Source organism: Protopterus annectens, chromosome 1.part1, assembly GCF_019279795.1.
Source record: "Protopterus annectens isolate FY-2018-M chromosome 1.part1, PAN1.0, whole genome shotgun sequence".
NCBI classification, from domain to species: Eukaryota; Metazoa; Chordata; order Ceratodontiformes; family Protopteridae; genus Protopterus; species Protopterus annectens.
Window position 1 is genome coordinate 1,768,977,843 of NC_056726.1, and position 15,188 is coordinate 1,768,993,030.

The window sequence follows — 15,188 nt, forward strand, 5'->3', positions numbered from 1 at the left end:
AAAAAGAGGTCTTTTCTATTTACAACTTATGTGTCTCTGAATCTCTGGGCTCCCCAATCATCCTGAAAGTTTCTTTTTGCAGCAACCTACTCATGGCCACTGAAGTCTTTACATTCTGATATGAATACCTCAGGCTTTTAAAAGTTATAAAATGTGATCACTGTTATACAAAATGTATAACCAAAAGTTCACATATTCAATACTGACATAACATTCTGTTGTTTGAGTTTTATTTTCCTACCTTATTTTTATGTGTGAATTTGCTTTACAATCTTTAACAAATTGTCCTCCAGAACCAAAAAATAATAGCTGCCAGTGTAAGGGGTTTTATTAGGATGTTAAGTTATACATGAATATGTCTTCTAAAGCCTTCCACTATAATGACTAAAAGTTAGAAAGTCTACAGTGTTAATAAAAGGGATGCTAAAGTGGGCGATACAAATGAGTGCATGTCTTATTGTATCCTATAAGTATTTGATGCCAGGAAAGACCAAAGCATAGAAAAATAATGTGTATTAGCTGACTTTTGCTGCAAGGAGCAATCATGAAAAGCAAGGCATAATCATTTAAACTTTGCTAGCATATCTTTCCATCTGAATAATGGCTTAAACAATATGAATTTCTCAGTCGAGGTAGAAGATATCATTAAACAAGTAATTTTCAGATTGTCCCATTGACTGTCTGATTTTGAGATGCGTAAATCTTTTTATCTATAAATGGGACTGTTTTGTAGTTTCTTTATACAGTTCCTCCTACATCGAGAACCTTTTTACATATGACATTACTATATATGGATGACCAGCCATTTTGATCTGGAGATTATCCATGTGATGCTTTTAGAATGACTAAAGGAAGCTGTAAATATTGTGCCAGAATATAGTACTACACAAGGCCGCCAGGAAAAATGTTACTCGGTCCAGTCTGCCAGTCATAAAATGTGTGAGCCAAACATAACTTACCTTTGCACCCTAAATTTCTGAATCAGCCATGTGTGATATCTTTTTTCTCTTAATATACATCCCAGGTATCTGTATTCATTTTTTTTCTTGCAATCGGGGGCTAGTGCTTTGCTCTGCCTATAGTGTATTCTGGGTTGACAATTTTACTGATTTGCTGTTTCACTTGAAGCCAAACTGTTTGGTCAGTACTACTAGATTTCAGAAAAAAAAGAGTACTGTGACTTAGAAATTGGTAATAAACATACTATTTATTTTATTTTTTGACTGATTGATTGATTGTATTTGTTTACCAGGAAAGTCCACTGGGCCTAGGAGAGCCCATTTTCAGTGAAGGCCCAGGGAGAAAAGCTCCACATACAAGTAACAAGTAGAGATGAGTACTAATACATACCAGAGTTAGCAAATATTATACAGTAGCAAGCTTGGACATGCAATTAACAAATATAATACAGCAACAAGCTTGGACATACACTTAACAAGTCAGGTACAAATTACAAATACATACCACTACTAACATGTATTGTACAGCAGCAAGCTTGGACATTGTATGAGCAAAAGGTTCAGATTATATATATATATATATATATATATATATATATATATATATATATATCCATATTACCCAATTACATTCTGCAAGTAGCATTGCCATGCAATAGAAAGTCAGCTTAGCGATTATAGATTGAGGGTATATACACATCTGATGGCAGTTTTCTTAGATATTAACTGTTAGAGACTTGAGGTGTGAGAAGAGGAAGTTGTCAAGACAGAGTGATGGCTCCAGTTGTTAGTAATGTAGACAGAAGGCAGTGAAAGATAGCCTGGAGTTAAGAATGGGTATGGCAAGTGAGGTCTGGCTGCAGAGAGAGTTAGTTGACACACCAGCAAGCCACAGAGAAGTGGGTTAAAGTAGGTGAAGCAGTGTTTAGTAAGAGTTATTTTAGCATGAGCATAGCCAGTCTGTTGAGAGGTGTTGTCTAAGGGACTTCTTAAAGAGAGCAGGATTACAGATGAAGGTGATAGAGGGTGGGAGAGTGTTCCAAAGTTTAGGTACAGTAAAAGAATAGAGCATTTTGCCAGCTGGGAGTTTTTCTACTTTGAACAGTGTTTTTTTTCAGATCTGAGAGGTCTGTTTGTGTGATACAAAGACAGCAGGGAGGAATGATAAGGGTAACTTAATGGTTTATATAGAATTTTATGTGCAGTAGTTAACTGTAGGTAGATGAGATAATGTGGTAGTTCAAGCCAATCTATTTGCCGTAAAGATGAACAGTGATGTGCTGAGAATTTTGCATTTGTTGCAAATTTGGCAACTTTATTGTAACATGAGTCAAGTTTGGTTTTCAGAGAGAACTGGATGTTGGTGAGGATAAAGGTACCGTATAGTAGGGATGGTAGTAGAAATGATGGGTCTACTTTATCCTGTTGAAAGATGATTCTGTCGACTACAAACCTCGTGACACATAAACAGCGAAATGTGAATACATCAAACCAACGAAACTGCGAAATTTAAAACGTCGAACCATCATAGTTGGCCAAGCCCACCGCCCATAACACACTATGTACCCAAACACAATAACAAAATACACATACATACACTAGCAAAAACCCTACTTCTAACCCTAAAGTAAAGCACCAAAACCCTACTTCTAACCCTACACTAAACCCCACATACACAACTGTCTATGCACTATCCTTAACCCCTCCCTAACCCTAAGGTCCTTAACTACCGCACACTTACCCTACAAAGCTATACCTAAACAAACTGAAATTCCACACAAATACACTTAACAAAACCCTACACTAAACCTTACATACATTACCTACCTATGCACTTACCTTAACCCGCACCCTAACCCTAAGTTCCGCAACTATAGCACACTTACCTTACGAAGCTATACCACAGACGGGCCAACTATGATGGGTCGACGTTTTCAATTTCGCGGTTTCATTGGTTCGACGTATTCACATTTCATTTTTATGTGTTGCGCGATTCGTATTCAACGGAATTGTCTTTCAAGAGGATAAAGTAGACCTGAAATGATAAGGTTAGAGCTTTTTTTGCAGTGGGGTTGAGGAAATGGTTTTGTCTAAACAGACTACCCAGTTTTTGGTGTTTTTTAAATGTTGCTGTGGATGTGGAGGTCGAATATTAGGTTATCATCAATGATGACACCTATGAGTTTGGTGCTAGAGATAACATCTATGATTGAATTATCTCTCCACTCACAGAATAATACTTTCTTGTTAAGGTGGGTGTTTATTGGGGGGATGAACAATAGAAGTTTAGTCTTGTTGGGGTTTACAGTGAGATGGTTATTTGACATCCAATTTTCAGTAGCTGTAAAGGCTTGGATTAATAGTTGTAACTCATTAGTGGATTTGGCAGTGCAGATGATTGTAGAATCATCTGCATACTGGATCACAATGCCTTGATTGAGAGTGTTATGGAAATTATTTATGAATACGCTAAATAAAAATGGGCCTAATATGGATCCTTGGTGTTCTCCTGTGGTAATGTTGAGGAAAGGTGAGTAGGACTGTGCCATTTATTGGAGTTTTGTCTACCAGTGAGATAGTTTGAGAACCAGTTCAAGGTTGGGGGTGAGGTGCCTAAATTAGAGAGGTTGTTGAGTAGAAGTGGATGGGATACAGTGTCAAAGGCTTTTGAGAGGTCGAGCAAAAGTAAGGAGACAGTGAAGCTGGCATCACGAGCCCCATTTACTGTGTCCATAAAAGAAATGAGAGCTGTATTAATAGTTTGGCCTGACCCAAAATCATGTTGGGTGGGGGAAAGAATTTGGTAATTAACTAAATGGTTAAGAAGCTGGGTGTGGACAAATTTTTCTAATATTTTGGAGATGGGGGAGAGAATGGCAATTGGTCGAAAGTTGGAGATGTCAAGCTTATTGCCACCTTTACAGAGTGGGAGAACATATGCTTTTTTCCAGATATGTGGTATAAGGGATTCCTGAAGTGATCTGCTGAGGAGTATACTGATGTGGTAAGCAATGGAGCTTGCAGATAGTTGTAAGAATTCAGCAGGTAGATTATCTAGAGCATTAGTGCAAGATTTGAGTTTTTGAAGGAGTTTTCTATAGTAGAAGTGGGAATGGGTAAGAAAGAAAAGCTAGGTAAAAAGGAGGGTGTAGATTGTGATGATGGTTGGTTTGGTAAGTTGGGGCTACTAGGTGGGAAGGAGGTGGTAAGCTTTGCTTTGGTATCGATGAAGTATGAGTTAAAGAGAGAGGCTATCTCAGAGGGTGTTTTATCATGGTGTGGGCATGGGTAAAGTAGTGAATTGATTACTCCCCAGAATTTCTTTGGGTTTGGCTTATGCTGGTCCTGGAGATTATGGAAGAGTTCTTTTTTATCTTTAATGACTAGTCGCTTTTCCTGATTTTGTAGCTGTTTGTATAGAGTGAGGTTAGAAGAATTTTTGTATTTTTGTCAAGTTTTCCAAGTTTTGTCTCTAGCAAACATGATTTGCTTTGTGAGTTTGGTGAGCCAGATGGCATGATTAGTCCTGACTTTTTTTAGTTGCAGTGGAGCCAAACTATTTAAGATCTTGAGGAATGTTGAATGGAAGAATTCAAAGGCATCATCTAGAGGGAGCGATTTTAATGGTGTCCAGTTGATACTTTGAAAATTTCATTAAAGGTGTCAGGTGAGAAGTGATATAAGTCTCTAGTTTGTTTAAGTTGGTAATTAGTTAAGGCTGAGGTGGTTTTATGTATTATAAAGGCTGGTAAGTGGTCACCAATACTATTGGGTAGAGCACCAGAGGTGGAAATTTTATTAGGGTCGGACACTAGGATCCAATCCAGAATTGACCCTTTGTCGTTTTTGTTGCTGGGTCTTATTATGTCAGTGATCAGCTGGTTAAAGTTATATAGGTTAATATTGGTGGGGGGTAATGGTTAGCAATATCCAGCCAATTAATGTTAACATCCCCTAAGATGGTAGTTTCATTATTAATATTATTAGATGCCCAGGCAAGGACATGTTTTAGTATAGGGATGTTATTACCTGGGAGAATGTATAAGACCATGCTGCAGAGTCTCTTACAATTATTTAGTTTTAAGAAGGCTACCAGCAGCTCAGCTGTGGAGAGTTGTGGAATGGGCTTAGTATATGGGGCTACAGTAAAAGGCTTTGGGGTACATCAAGGTGACACCTCCACCTTTTCTATGTAGTCTGTCAGTTCTAAGACAAGTATAGTTAAGGGGTAGGAATTCTGCATCTTTGATATATGGTTTAAGCCAAGTCTCGGTAATGGCAGTGTAGTTGGGTTGATTTTGGCTTTGATTTTGGCATACTTTTTTAATATCCTCAATATTATACTGATACTTTCTTAATGCTGTAAGCAGTTAATAGATATTTCTAATTTGCAATTTGTTGTAACTTCCAATAACTTGTACAGGGGAAAAACAGTCATGGGATTTTTATGTCTGTGTTTTCTTATTCCCATGGACTGTATCCACACTATGTACTTGTTATGTTCTACCATCTCGTGAACTATCTCTTTTACATTTATGTAGAAAGGCAGTCTATAGCATTACTGCTAACTATGAACACCCTGAGTAACAGTGTCTGGAAATGTCTTCCAGAGAAATGCTCTGGTTTGTCTTTTAAAATTAAGAAATGTCTTCCCTAGCTGGAAAATAGTGCTTACACTGGATTTATTTAAATGGAAGTAAAGCAAATTATACTTTGTTTATTCATTTTTTTTCAATAGTATCAGGTTTCTTCATTCTGAAAGTACACAACTTAAAAAGGTATTGAATTCACAGTTAAGTTCTTAGAAGGAGGGAAATAAGACAGATTTAAGTCACAGAACACAGTGAAACAGTTAGGAATTAATAGACACTGAACAGCTTTCTGAAATCATCCGAGAAGAGAACAGTCCAACTGGATTGGTCTAAGAATGCTTTTTGATTTTCATTTTCTGTGGTCCTGAATCCATCCTGTGAACACATAAGGATTCTGTGGAAATAATGAATATGAAAACATTGAACCACATTTATCACCAAAATGAAAACTCTAAAGAATATAGAAAATAATTGATACTACCTTTCCCAAAATATGCCACGCAGTTCAACATTACTATGAACTTGGAAATGGAATATTAATATGGAAAGCCAAAACTTTTCTAAAACACATGTAGAATATAGTAGGCATTACCAAACTTCAAATACACCATGCAATTAAGTACCATTATGTATTCTGTTATGAAATGGAATGCTTGTTTGACTTGTTTGCTGTACTGTGCCTGAGTATTGCTGATCTCTGTCTGCATTTTTGTAATTGAAGATTTTCATTTAAGGTTTGGTTACTTTTGTTTTTTTTAATCTTTTTCTTGTATTACATTTGTTTTGTTGTAAGTTTTCTATTCTGTTGGAGTTTTAATAGATCTTGGCTAGGGTCAGTTAGAAAAGTTAGCAAATAATTCCTTTGTAAATAATGAATAACACAAGCTTAGTGGGAAGAGCTAGAAATATTTGGAGGCATCTCTATTTAGCTGGAGTGCTTGTTTGGCTTGCTTGGTGTACTCTACCTGACTATTGCTGATCACTGTATTTTATTTTGAATTTAAGTTTTTTATTTAAGGTTTGGTTACTTCTTCATCTTATCAGCTCATTCTACTGAATACAGACAGATCAGCAGGGAAGGCCCACCCCTTAGTTTCTTAACCTTGAATTATTTTATATTCCCTCCATCCCCACTTAAAAAATTGCACTTTATTCAGCTGCTTTTACCATATTTGTGTTTCTTCCTGCTTTATTGCTTTATTTTCCTTTTGCTGTTTGTTCTTAAAAATGTTCAATTGCATTTATTCTGCTGCATTTAATACTGCTCGTTAGTAACCTGATTAAATTGTAACTGTTATTCTAAGCCTCTTAGCTTTGGCTGAAGCACCTGGGCTTCAGGCCAATTGTTTTAGATTAAGAAGGTTTGTGGTCTATACTCTAGGGGCAGGAGAGATAGCTTACATCCTTCTAAGTTGGGAGATTGCTGGTTGAAGGGTTATTGTGTCTGCTGTTCTAAAAGTGTCTTGGTTCTGGTATAAGCTCTTGGGTTCAAGCCAGTTATTTTACATTAAGACGGTTTGTGGTCTACACTCTTGTGGAAGGAGAGGGTAGCCTCTACCCTTCTAAGCTGGGAATTGCTGGTTGAACACTTATTGTGTCTGTTATTTTGAAAGTGTCTTAGTTTTGGTTTAACTATGTGGGCTCCAAGCCAGTTATTTTACATTAGGAAGATTTGTGGTCTAATCTCTTGTGGCAGGAGAGGATAGCAAACACCTTTATCAGCTGGGAATTGATCATTGAAGGCTTGTTGTGTCTGTTATTCTGAAACTGTCTTAGTTCTGGTCTAAGCAATTGAGCTCCAAACCAGTTATTTTACATTGGGAAGATTTGTGGTCTAGACTCTTGTGGCAGGAGAATGTAGCCCACACTCTTCTAAGCTAGGAACTGCTGGTGAAGGCTTAATCTGCATGTTATTCTAGGTGTCTTTGTTCTGATTTAAGCACTTGGGTTCCAGACCAGTTATTTTACGATAGGAAGGTTTGTGGTCTACACTCTTATGGGTGTATTCTACTGAATTGCTGCTTTATTTAAACAGTTTTTTGCTGTTGTGACTGCAATTTTCTGCACTTTCAATTTCTAGTACTTCAGTATTTTATAGCATAGGCTAGATTCAGGCTCTAAACTGTCCGTTAACATTTGAGCACTAAAACCAGCCATCTTACATTAATAAGTGTGCAGCCAAGGACCCATCTGAGTTGGGCATTGCTGGAATAAGGCTCAGTCTTGGACCTTCCTTTTGGCTACTTTGTTTAAAATCATTTAACTTTTCTTGTATTTATGCATTGTCTTTGTGAGGGTTTTCCACAGTTTACCAGAACTGCTCAGAGATTGCAGTGCTGGCCTGTGAGCAACTCAGTTGTGCATTGTGAAGCATTGACACAGTTTTCTACCTGTACCCCTCCATAGAATAGCTGCTCTTTGTTAGTCTTACAGCAAAACCTGGTCCATCTAGCCAACTTCCCACTAGTCGCTACAACATATACCTACCATAATAGATGGAGAGTTTCCCACCATTTCTCCAGCCAGCCTGATTGACATGGGCATCCTGAGGCAATGTAGCAATTGCCTCATGTAGACTGACAACCAGTTACTCCTAAAATAAATGCAACTATAAATTTGGAATCAATTATCTCACATAACAATAAACCAGATATCAAACAGGTTGTCACCACACCAACTTCACCATTTGCACATAATCTCACAAAACATAAACCCACATATGCAGAGGTACTTGCTAGAAGCCTACCTAAATATCAGAGAGCTCTCAAGGGCAAACCTACTGCACACAGTGTAGACCCAACAGAATTCACTACACATAATACACAAACCACTGTCTCAACCAATAAGCCCCTAAGGCAAAACACCTCAAAAAACAAATGTCTTGGTCATAGGCAACTCCATAGTGAGACACACAGATGTCCCCCTCACCAGGATGGACAAAGAGACAGTCATGGCCAGCTGCCTGTCAGGTTACAGGATCCATCAGATCATACAAGCACTCAAGCCTCTTAACAACAAGTACCGTTATGAGTCTGTCATAGTCCATGTTGGAGTGAATGACTGAAGATGTGCCTCACTGGACTATATGAAGACAGACATGATTGAGCTCTCAGATGTTGTGTCTCAGGCTGGTATGTCCCTAGCCCTAAGCAGCATTCTACCTTCACCCAGGATGATGCCTCAATATTAACAAAAAAAATGATTGAAGTCAACAATTAGCTTAGCTTCTGGTGTCAATCCAGGGGGATCCCATATCTGTCAGCATGGAAAAGTATGGTGGACAGACCATTCTGCTTTACCAGAGATGGCCTTCACCAGTCTCCGCTTGGCTTTCAGTTACTGGCAAGGGTACTTGCCTCCACCATAATGCCTTTTTAGGCAATGTCATAACAACAAAATTCCAGACTTAAAAAGTTCAATATAGACAAACTCAAAGTTATGCTGTTTAATGCTATGTCTAAATCAGAAACTCACTCACTGGAAGCACTCCTTACCTTAGAAGATGCCAGTGTCTGTGCAGTCACAGAGACATGGTTCAAGGCCACAAACAAAACCCCACCCATGCAAGGCCACAATGCCTTCCACACATTCAGATCTCAACACCATGGAGATTATGGACCAGACAACATCCCAGACTGTCTTTTAAACAGGCTAAAACATGAACTAGCATCACCATTAAATACCCTTTTCAAATTAGCCAAACCACAGGCTTTATTCCTGCTGAATGGAAAACAGCAACAGTTTGTCCTCTCCACAAAGGTGGCCTAGCAACAGACCTAGGGAATTACAGACTCATAAACCTGACAAGCTTCATTTGTAAGGCCATGGAATGTATCATTATGGACCTCATAAAGATATAGGTGACCTCTAAACCCCAGATCCTACCCAGTTCAGCTTCTTCAGGGCTAGATCCTGCCTGTTAAAATCTGGTGGACTTCTTTGAAAATGTGACCAGGGCCATTGACGAGGGCAAATCTGTGCACAAAGCATACCTTAACTTGGCAAAGCTTTTGGCACAATCAGAGACTCAGGCATTACTAATAAACTTAACAATCTGAATGGGAACACCTTCATTGTAAGATGGGTTGCCAGCTATCTCACAAACCAGACACACACATCAACCAGCTGACCTGTTACCAGTGGGGTGCCACAGGGGTAAGTGCTGGGCCCTCTACTGTTTGGTATACACTTCTCAGAAGTTCAGGTCAAAACTAAAAGGATGTGGCTGACCAAGTTTGCAGAAGACTACAAACTAGGTGCAATCATTGAATCCTGCAATTATGTCAGTATACTCCAGGAGGCTCTCACGCTGACCACTGACTGGTTTATTAGTCATGGGCTCAAACTGAATGCAAAGAAATGCATCGTCATTCCCTTCAGCACAAACAATGTCCGTTCACACTATCAAATCAACAACAATACCATATCTACCCATGAACCCATGAAGTGGTAAGGGACTTGGGATCACATGTTGACTGCAACCCTAACTTTGACCACCATGTATCTACTGTAGTAAAGAAGGCTATCTATGTAGCATAGATAGCCTTCCTTACTACAGTAGGGAAGGCTATCTATGTAGCATACTTGATTAGTAAAGGCATCACCTCAAGAGCAAATGAGGTTATAACCCCTCTATACTTGGCACTGATCTGACCCATAACTGAGTATAACACCCGGTCGGTGTGTACCGTACAAAGCACTTGCAGCAACTGGAAATACCTCAAAGGTTTCTAACAAAGAAGCTCAAGGGGGTCCAGCATATGCCTTACACAGACTGACTAAAGTCCATGTCACTATACTCTGTGCTGTATAGACATCTTAGTGGAGACTTATGCCTGGCCTACAAAGCAATCCAAGAACCAAACCTAATCAACTTGCTGCATATCAAAAGGGACTAGGGCTACCCAGTCTAGGGACCTAAATATGGCCTGTGACTTAAATAGGAAATGCTGGAGAGACAGATTTACCTCCCAACAAATACCACATCTTTAGAACAGGATACCAGTTCGTGTGAAACAGAACACCTGTATGACACTGTTCAAGAGGAACCTGGATGAGTGGATGGGGCACCAAAAATTCTTACTGGAACTAGTACCCACAACCCTCCTGGACATGAGCAGTCATCACTAAATGCAATCTTTGGTATTGACTAGCATTTTCATGGCATTACATTGGGATAAAATGGCAAGCCTTAGAATGACCTCTGGATCAATAGTCTACTAATCTCTGATGATCCTATGATAAACTGAGTGTGAAAGAACCACAGGTGGTGGTGTATCCATCTTCATCAAAGACAAATACACCTTAAGACTGGTCAAACAGTATGATTCCCTGGAGCTACTCCAAGTGCAAGTAACTGTAGGTAAAATTCCCTTTTATAATATTGTTAGCTATAGGTTCCCCACCATGAACCACAAGAACCCTCTGCCTACCTGGACGTACTTGAGTCACATACTATACAGCTGAACACCTTGGTCATGGGTGATTTCAGCTATCCATCCATCGACTGGGAGTCATATATAAGCACAAACATCCTTGCCTTAAAGTTCCTGAACTTTGTTAATGCAAATGCTCTGGAACAGATAGTCTGCACCTCCACAAGGGGCTTGAAAGTCCTAGACTTAGTACTCACCAACATAGGGGGTCTCTGCACAGGTCTATATCAGAAGATCAAAGTTTCAAAACTTTGAATCTGATATGGCCGACCCCATATGATCGAAGTCTTGAAACTTTGAATCTTTTAACGGAGATCTCCATACAGCACAGAAAGGGAAGATTTCCCTTTTCTGCACTGTAGTGCGATCTCGGAGTTGGTATATTTAAGTAGCAGTTGGTGGGTAGGGAGCACTTAAATGGTTTATTTGTGTAGGTTGTTGTGCTTTTATTAAATATTTGAAGTTTCAAGACTTCAATCATATGGTGTCGACCATATCAGCTTCAAAGTTTTGAAACTTCGATCATGTAATATAGACCCCTCTGCACTACCCACTGTGTGTTGCCCTCCCTGGTAAGGTCTGATTATAAATCAGTCTTGCTTGAAGTAACAATCCTACCTGACTTGTCCCCCCCCCCCCCCAGAGCAAAAAGGATAAAAAATTTCTCCAAAGCAAACTATAGCCTCCTAAGCAATGGCATATATAGTTTCAACCCCCCTAATATCACTACCAACAATGACTCTTGTACAGAGGTTACACAAATGCCCTGCATAAACACCTGTACAAATGTATAGAGTTGGCCGTGCCTGAATGGATCAAAACAAGGTCCTCACAAAAAAACAAGCCACCCTGGTGGACATCAACATAAATAACTTATACAACAAGAGGAAGAAACTAGTGTCTAAGAACAAGGGGGAACTGACACAGCAGAGGAAGAACACTCTGCACAGCTTGAAGAAGCAAATTAGATATCTTATAAGTTCCTCTAAAACCAATTACAAAGCTAAACTAGCATCCCTAGCTAAGGATAATCACAAGGCATTCTTTAGCTACTTCAGAAATCCAAAAGGGAAGGGCTAGCTTTGTGCTGAATTTAGTAGTGGATGGTACTACTCATACTGACCTTGAGGACATTGGCAATGTGCTAGCAGACAGATTTGGTGCAGACTTTACCCCCCTGTCCCAACCAGACATACCCCAAAGCATACCTGTCACCAGTCCTCTACCTAGTGTCTACAAAGAGCATGTCATAACTGTACTTTCCATGGTCAAATACACAGCCTCTGTGGCACAGGATAACAACCCAGGCTGCCTACTAAATGGTTTAAAACAGGACCCAGGGGAACCACTTGGCACTCTCTCTTCAGCCACAGTCTAAGTACTGGCTTTGTACAAGCAGAGTGGAAAACTGCAACAGTAATTCCCTTGCACATATGGGGTCCATCAAACAACCATGAGAGCTATAGACCCATAAGCATAACCAGCCTTATGTGCAAAACTATGGAGAGAATCATCATGGACCTTATCAGGAAAAACATAGGTGACCTTTAAACTCTTGACCTGACAGAGTTTGGCTTTTTTAAGAGTAAATCATGCTTATTAAACCCAGTGGACTTCTTCAAGAATGTCACCAAAGCCCTGGATGAAGGAAAAACAGTACATAGAGCCTATCTTGACCAAGCCAAGGCTTTTGACAGAATCCCCCACTTGGGCATAATTGAGAAACTCACCCAACTGGGAATTAACCCATATGCCACTAAATGAATAGCCAACTGGCTCACCGACAGAGTGCATACAATCAAAGTTGGGGATTCCACCTCTACCAGCAGACCAGTTACCAGTGATGTACAATGAGAACCCATGCTGGGCCCCCTACAGTTTGTAATCTATTTCTCAGAAGTCTAGGTGAAAATAAATGGTGCACGTGGCTTACCAAGTTCGCTGATGACTGCAAACTAGGTACAATCATTGGGCCTCCTAACGATGTTGACATACTACAAAAAGGGCTTACACAGACAAATGATTGGTGCCAAAGCCAAGCCAAGACTTAAACTAAATGCACAAAATATGTTATCATCCCTTTTGGCAAAGAGAAAGTCCCTGCAAATTACAATATTAACAGTACCCCCCCTTAGCTCAAACCCTATGGTGAGATATTTGGGAACACAGGTTGCTAGCAACCTTAACTTCGCTCACCATATGTCCAGAGTGCTAAGGAAGGACATCTCATAAATAAAGGCATCACATCCAGAGTTAAAGATGTTATAACTCATCTGTACTCATCCCTCATCAGACCACTAATGGAGTACAATCCTGCCGTCTGTATGTATCTCACCAAACACCTGCAGCAGCTGGAGAGACCTCAGGGATTTCTCACCAGGAAAATTCAGGGCCTTCAACACATGACCTACATGGACAGACTGAAGGTCCTGTCACTGTACTCTGTATAATATAGGCTGCTGACAGGCAAGTTGTGCCTGACCAGCAGAGCAGTCTTGGACCCTAATGGAAATGCTGCACATCCACAAGTCAAATGGGACAAGATTCAGTAGCACTGAGGATCTTAACCTAGCCTGTGACATTAACAGGACATGCTGGAGAGACAGCTACTGTATGTGTCCCAGAGATTGCCACCCCTCTGGAACAAGCTCACAATTCATGTAAAACAGAGCTACTCAATGACACTATTTAAATGTAACTTAGACAACTGGATGGGAGACCGTAAATTTACCCCAGGGGTGTCCCCTATGTCTCTTGGATAAGGGCAGTCAGTGCTGATCATAGACTCAAGCTGCAAATATAAACCATACAACTTGGTCAATAAGGGAACAAGGGTATAACATGGCTAGTCTTATAAAGGCCCTACAGCCAATAGCCTAGTAACCTCCTACAAATGTATAAACCTGTAAACCTACTAGCACATCAATGAGTGTCAAATTTTGAGAACTAAATGGACATTATTTTAATGCATGTTATGGAAACAGTATATGTTTTTGAAAGACTCCTTGTTTTAGAATTCCATTGATAAAATAAGTACAAATAAATGGCTACATGTAACTGTTTTTCTGTTACTTTCTTTTTAGGGGATTCTTTAACTGGTCATGCAAACAGTGCATTCTCCACACATGATTATGACAATGATTTGTATTCGGGGAACTGTGCCAGCATGTACACTGGAGCTTGGTGGTACACAGCTTGCCACAACTCAAATCTGAATGGAAAATACCTAAAAGGAGAGCACAGTTCATATGCTGATGGAGTAAACTGGAGCACTGGAAAAGGCTTGCATTATTCATACAAGTATACTGATATGAAAATTAGACCTGAATAATGTGATGCAAACAACGGCTACTTAAGAACAGTAGTTTGCATAGAAATCTGGTGCAGATAAGTGCAATGATAATTCAACCATGGTCAGTCCCATTTACAGAAATTTGTTATATTTTAGAAACAGGACTTCAGGGAACCATATCCATATAATAGGGATTTGTTGATTTAACAGCTTATGTCAACAATAATTGTTTAAAACATACATTCTAGTATTTTAACTGTCTGCTTCTACAGTCATTAGACTCAAGATTCAGTTTGCAGTGCAGTAAAGTATTCAGAAGATGGCATTTCTTACTACTTTGCTTTTAAGATGCATGTTTTCTCTTCTTTTTAAATTAGAAAAAAGTTTCATTTTTAACATTTTTTACCTTGCATGAACATATATATCAGATCTGTGCACTGCTGAATGTGAGTAAATTTATTATTAACCAAATAAGCAAATTCAGCACCACACAACAGCATAGCATAGTCCAAACGAATATAAATGTGTCAGGAAACTGTACAGATGAAAATGCCTGTAACATCACAGAGCAGCATTCCAAGATAAACACAGTAGCCTATATTTGAACGTAGAGAAAATTTAGAGTAGATAATAAACGTAAACATCATATCTTTGAACCTGGAAGGAAAACACTTTATTCAGAAGAAAATCATAAAAACATAAGAAGAACATACTCACCTGCTCAAGGGACGAATCAAAAAGTAAACTCTAGAGTGGAGAGATAAAACTCACCACAGCGCTGTGCTACTATCCCTTAATGCATATTGTGCCTCCTAGCATAAATGCATTAACCAATATGGTTTCTATCAGCAAAACAGCTTTTGTCATATTTGTGGTTATTTAAAGTTCAGGTTACTATTTTTCATGTGGA

General features: G+C 39.2%; 1 protein-coding gene across 1 annotated transcript in view; it reads left to right on the forward strand.

Moving 5' to 3' along the window:
* Positions 1-14,427, forward strand: part of LOC122812120 (ficolin-1-like) — a 418,766-nt gene extending 404,339 nt beyond the window's left edge. Inside the window, exon 8 of the mRNA XM_044084413.1 lies at positions 14,070-14,427. Coding sequence (XP_043940348.1) covers positions 14,070-14,317 — 248 coding nt within the window. The 3' untranslated portion in view covers positions 14,318-14,427. The remainder of the gene's footprint in view (positions 1-14,069) is intronic.
* The last annotated feature ends 761 nt before the right edge of the window (positions 14,428-15,188 follow it).